Source organism: Diaphorina citri, unplaced genomic scaffold (assembly GCF_000475195.1).
Source record: "Diaphorina citri unplaced genomic scaffold, Diaci psyllid genome assembly version 1.1 scaffold2685, whole genome shotgun sequence".
In the NCBI taxonomy this organism is placed as follows: Eukaryota; Metazoa; Arthropoda; class Insecta; order Hemiptera; family Psyllidae; genus Diaphorina; species Diaphorina citri.
This window is the reverse complement of record NW_007380102.1, coordinates 16,823-23,803: the sequence shown is the minus strand read 5'-3', so window position 1 is coordinate 23,803 and position 6,981 is coordinate 16,823. Positions and strand designations below refer to the sequence as shown.

The window sequence follows — 6,981 nt, the reverse complement described above, 5'->3', positions numbered from 1 at the left end:
TTACTTATTTGGGTATCATCACTATTACTTATTTGGGTATCATCACTATTACTTATTTGGGTATCATCACTATTACTTATTTGGGTATCATCACTATTACTTATTTGGGTATCATCACTATTACTTATTTGGGTATCATCACTATTACTTATTTGGGTATCATCACTATTACTTATTTGGGTATCATCACTATTACTTATTTGGGTATCATCACTATTACTTATTTGGGTATCATCACTATTACTTATTTGGGTATCATCACTATTACTTATTTGGGTATCATCACTATTACTTATTTGGGTATCATCACTATTACTTATTTGGGTATCATCACTATTACTTATTTGGGTATCATCACTATTACTTATTTGGGTATCATCACTATTACTTATTTGGGTATCATCACTATTACTTATTTGGGTATCATCACTATTACTTATTTGGGTATCATCACTATTACTTATTTGGGTATCATCACTATTACTTATTTGGGTATCATCACTATTACTTATTTGGGTATCATCACTATTACTTATTTGGGTATCATCACTATTACTTATTTGGGTATCATCACTATTACTTATTTGGGTATCATCACTATTACTTATTTGGGTATCATCACTATTACTTATTTGGGTATCATCACTATTACTTATTTGGGTATCATCACTATTACTTATTTGGGTATCATCACTATTACTTATTTGGGTATCATCACTATTACTTATTTGGGTATCATCACTATTACTTATTTGGGTATCATCACTATTACTTATTTGGGTATCATCACTATTACTTATTTGGGTATCATCACTATTACTTATTTGGGTATCATCACTATTACTTATTTGGGTATCATCACTATTACTTATTTGGGTATCATCACTATTACTTATTTGGGTATCATCACTATTACTTATTTGGGTATCATCACTATTACTTATTTGGGTATCATCACTATTACTTATTTGGGTATCATCACTATTACTTATTTGGGTATCATCACTATTACTTATTTGGGTATCATCACTATTACTTATTTGGGTATCATCACTATTACTTATTTGGGTATCATCACTATTACTTATTTGGGTATCATCACTATTACTTATTTGGGTATCATCACTATTACTTATTTGGGTATCATCACTATTACTTATTTGGGTATCATCACTATTACTTATTTGGGTATCATCACTATTACTTATTTGGGTATCATCACTATTACTTATTTGGGTATCATCACTATTACTTATTTGGGTATCATCACTATTACTTATTTGGGTATCATCACTATTACTTATTTGGGTATCATCACTATTACTTATTTGGGTATCATCACTATTACTTATTTGGGTATCATCACTATTACTTATTTGGGTATCATTTTTTATATTATTTTTTTTTATATTATTTTTTTTTATATTATTTTTTTTTATATTATTTTTTATATTAAATAATTTTATTAATTTAGAATGATACGAGGATATAAAATAATTAGACAAAGAATTTAATGTATTAAATTCGAAAAATAATGTTTTAGATAAGGTGCCAAATTTTTTCTCTAAAATAATATTTAACTCCATAATTGATATAGAATTAATTCCATAAGAATTTATATTTTCATTAGGATCAAGTTCATCAGTACTGTACTTTAATAATGAGGAAAATATTTTTTTAAAATACTCAATAGTTTTTTCGTAAAGTAATTTATCAGTATTTTTATCGGATTTATCTAATATGGAATTAATTGAATTATTAATATTTTTTTGATTTATTTTTTTATTATTATAATTAATTTTATATTCTTTATCTTCAAAATTAAATTTATTTGATATATATCCTTTAATCTTTATATGAATAATTCCATTTTCATTGCATAAATCAATATTTAATTTTTTTATATCTTCTTGAGCTAAATTTATAGAATCATAATATATATGTACCCACATTAATTTTGTACAAGAATTAAATATATAAATATCCTCTATAACAAATGATAATAATAATTCTTTATAATTTTTTTCTATGGAAGTTAAATTTAATTTATCTAAATATAAACCAATAATACATTGTAATGCTGATCCTATTATGGAAGGATGTAATATATATTTTTTCAATGTTATTGACATTATTTTTGGTAGTATTAATTTTGCTAATACTTGTTTTTTAGAAACATATAATTCATAAACATTACGATAAGTTGGACTATGAATTAATTTAAATTTTTTAAATAAATTATAACATTGATCGGAGTTAAATTTTTGTATATCTGATTCATTTAATATTAAATTAATATCGACATATGATAAGTTATATTTATTATAATTATTATAAGATATAAATCCTTTACTATGAATTTGTAATTCTGAGGAATCTAAATTATTTAATGTAGAATAACTAATAATTTTAAATTTAATAGTATTATTAATATTTTTATTCAATTGAATTTCAATATATTTTTCTGTATTAAAAACAAAGGGATTAATCCAGGTAATATTATGAAATTCTATTACATCAGAAGATTTATAATAATTATCTTTCGAAATAGCTGTAGCCGCACAAACCATTTCCAGATACACTATATTGGGTAATATTTTTGTTTCATTAATTGAATAATCTAATAAAAAAAATTCTTTTCCTGTTAAAAATGTTCTAAATTTACAATATTTGAAAGTTGAAATATTTTCATGAACTAATGGATGTAATTTATTTATTTTTTTTGCAATTTTATAATCAGAATCATATATTTTATTTTTTTCTATTTTTTTTATCCAATAAGATTTTTTAGCAAATGGATAACCAGGTATAGAAATTCTTTTTGGTTTTTTTGGGTATAAACATGATTCTCCATAAAGTTTTTCCCAGGAAATTTTCATCCCTAATACCCATATTTCCAGTAATTTAGTTAATTTTCCACATTTCATCCATTTTTCTAAAGCCTCTTGAATTTCTTTATCATTTATAAAAATAGAAAAAATACGTTTATTTTCTTTAATTCTTCCTAAATATAATCCCTGAAAATCATTAATTCTATCATCAATAAAAGCTTGAAGTTTTATTAAAATTTCATCAAATGAAATTGCAGTTAATGCCAATCTATGATCCATTGGATCTCTTCCTACCTGTAAGGTATATGCTAATTCAAATAAATTAATATCATTTCTAATTTTTTTAAAATGATTATTAAAATTTAAAATTTGTGTCTTTTTATATTTTTTATTAATAATTGAATATAAATTGGGATAATTTAATAATATTGCGTTTACAAATGATATAATTGAATGATCATTCAAAAGAATATTAAACGAAATATCAATACTAAATTTTTTACTTAATTTTTCTAATAATATTGCACCATAGATACAATCTAATCCAATTTGACTTAATTGATCATCAAAATTAATTTCTTTTTTATTTATATTTAAAATATTTGAAATATATTTATGTACTATGTGTGACAAAATTTTACATATATTATCATGATCATAAATTTTATTTTTAATAGATATTTCATTATTTATAGTAATGAATTTTATTAAGCTAATAGCATATTCTTTTAAAGATTCTATAGTTTTTGCAGATAAAACAATTAAAGCCATAGAGTTTGATTTATATTTAAATACTTCTTTTTTTATAGAATACTCTTCAATAACTAAATGAGCATTAACTCCTCCAAAACCAAAAGAACTAATACCAGCTCGTCTAGGTATTTTTTTTCCATTAATATCACGTAATTTTTTCCATTTACAGTTATTATGCAATAAATAAAATGGACTATTTTTTAATGTAATATACGGATTAATTTTATCACAATGTAAACTTTTAACTAAAGTTTTATATTTCATTTGTAATAATACTTTAATAACACCAGCAATCCCGGCTGCTAATTCTAAGTGTCCAATATTAGTTTTAACAGAACCAATTCCACAATATGAATTTTTAATAAATTTTTCAGAATTATTAATTTTATTTAAATCACTAAATGCTGATTTTAAAGCATTAACTTCAATTGGATCACCAAGTTCTGTTCCAGTTCCATGTGCTTCAATATATGAAATTGATTGAGGATTTATATTGGCGCGAATATATGCATTTTTAATAACTTCGGTTTGTGCTTTAGGATTTGGAGCAGTTAAAGAACTACTACGTCCACCATGATTTTCTGAGCTTCCGCAAATAACTCCATAAATATGATCACCATCTTTTTCAGCTAAACTCAATTTCTTTAAAAATAACATTCCAACACCTTCTCCCCGCACATAACCATTAGCTTTATTAGAAAATGTTTTACATCTACCATCCTCACAAAGCATTCCAGCTTTACTAAAACTAATTTGTGTTTCTGGGCTAACAATTAAATTAATACCACCAACAACTGCCTGTTCGCAATCTCCAATTAATATTGCAGATAAAGCACGATGAATAGCAACAAGTGAACTAGAGCAAGCAGTTTCTACTGGTTCACTAGGTCCATGTAAATTAAGAAAATAACTCATTCTATTAGGACCAATGGAATCAATAACACCAGTTGCACTATAACTGTCAATAGTAAAATTACTATTTGCAATTAGTTGACCGTATCCACTAGAAGCAGTACCAATAAATAATGCAGTTTTACTACCAGATAAACTACCTGGAGAATAACCTGCATCCTCTATAGCTTTCCAAACATATTGCATAAGTAAACGGTGTTGCGGGTCCATAAGTTCCGCTTCTCTAGGAGATATATTAAAAAAAGAAGCATCAAAAGTATCAATATTATTAATAAACCCTCCCCATTTAATATTTGTTTTGTTTGCTTCTTTTTTAGGGTCACCATAAATAGCTTTCCAATCCCACCGACTTAACGGGATTTCACTAATACAATCTTTACCAGATAATAAATTTTTCCAAAATTCATCAATATCTTGAGACATTGGAAAACAACCACTTATACCTATAATAGCAATTTTATTATCCAATAAGTTATATGGACTATTTTTTAATTTATTATTATAAATAGATAATAATTTTTCTTTTTTTTCAATGGAATTAGATACATCCAATTTTTTATCTAATTTTACAGATTTATCTATAAATTTCTGTTTTAAGCCAAATTTAAAAATAAACTTATCATAATATTGAACACTTAATAATTTTGAAAGAGCATTAATAGTAGGATATTCAAAAAATGTTGTTGGAGTTAATTCCAGTTGATATTTTCTATTTAGTCTATTCGCTAGATCAGAAAAAGTAATTGAATCAAAACCATAATCGCTTAATTGAGCGTCATTTTCAATATCTTCTAATGAAAACTTCATTAATTTTGAAATATATTTAGATAACATTTTACAAATACAATTTCTTAATTCATTATAGTTTATATTATTAGAGTTAATTTCAGATGACGATTTATTTTCCTGAAATAATGAATCAATATTTTTTTTATTAATATCTTCTAAATAATTTCGAATTCGATTTGATATACCGTATATTACCATTATTCTTGAAATATTTAATGTTATAACTTTGTAAAGAATATTAAGACCTTGTATATCAGGCATTTCAACAATTCCACTAGTTTTTAACATCATATTCTTAACAGATTCTTGCATTTTCATGCCACCATTAGACCAAAGTGGCCAATTAATGGAAATAGTACGACCATATCTTTTATTCTGTAAAGTTAATTTATTTCTATAATCTGAAAAAATATCTAAAAAAGAATTAGCTGTAGCGTAATCAGACTGTCCAGCATTACCTAATGAACCAGAAATAGATGAAAATAATACAAAAAAATCTAAATTTAAAATTTTAGTAGCTTCATCTAAGTGAATAGTTCCATTAACTTTTGGCTCTAATACCTTCAGTACTGCAGAACTTGATTTTTTATAAATAAAATTATCCATAAGTAATCCAGCGCAATGTATAATTCCATTAATAAAATTATATTTATTAATAATATTTTTTATAAATTCTTCTACCTCTATTTTTTTATTAATATCTAAACAATAATATTTAATTTTAATATTTTTTATGGATAAATTATTGATATTTTTTTGAATTTTATTATTTAAAAATGATCTACCGCATAAAATAACAACTCCTTTATTAATTTTATGTGTAATAAATTTAGCAATTAATAATCCTAACCCCCCATTTCCTCCAGTTATTAAATATATACCATTTTCCTTTAATGGAGAAAAAATAGATCGCTCATCAGAAGTAAAATTTAATTCTTTCCAGCTAAAAACTTCACGACCAATAGAACTATAACGAATTTTATTTTCATAAATTTTATTGACGCTATTAGAATAAATTATACTAGCTATATATTTAGACGAATATAAATTTGAAACATCATAATCCCTTAATCCAATTAATTGACCATGAAATTTAGTATTTTCACGGTTTACAGATTGTAATAATCCTGATAAACCATTTAAAAACATACTCTTTTCATTTTCAATGAATACTATTTGTAATAAAATATTCCCTTGTAATTTAGATTTTAAAATATTTCTAATTTTTCTAAAAATGTGCAAAGAAACAGTTGTATAAATATCCTGAATAGATTCTTGTTGTATACATAAATAAAAATATTTAGAAAGTGGTATATTTTTTTTAATTTCCTCATCGATATTTTTTTGAAAATTATTATTAAAATCACATAATATAATAAAATGATTAGACCAAATAGAAAAATTAGAAAGATTTTTTATTTTGTTTTTTTTAATATCTATTTTTATATCTTTTCTAACCCATATAGGTTTATATACTAAAGCAGTAAAATCTTTTGAAAGATTATTAGTTTTTAATGAACGAGAAGATAGCCCTCTCATACAAATACAAACTTTTCCTTGTTTATCGTAAAAATCAATATCTAATTTTTGAATATTACTATTAAATAAACTATTTTTAGAGTAACGTATCCAAACCCACAGTGAAGTAGATGGTTTTGATAATAAAATAAAATATTCCAGTGCAAATGGTAATGAA

The 6,981-nt window shown here is 23.9% G+C and overlaps 1 protein-coding gene across 1 annotated transcript in view; it reads right to left on the bottom strand.

The window, feature by feature from the left end:
• Positions 1-3,982: 3,982 nt before the first annotated feature.
• Positions 3,983-6,981, bottom strand: part of LOC113471611 (polyketide synthase PksN-like) — a gene marked incomplete at its 3' end in the record, with an annotated part of 18,052 nt that continues 15,053 nt past the window's right edge. The window contains exon 3 of the mRNA XM_026830900.1: positions 3,983-4,714. Coding sequence (XP_026686701.1) covers positions 3,983-4,714 — 732 coding nt within the window. The remainder of the gene's footprint in view (positions 4,715-6,981) is intronic.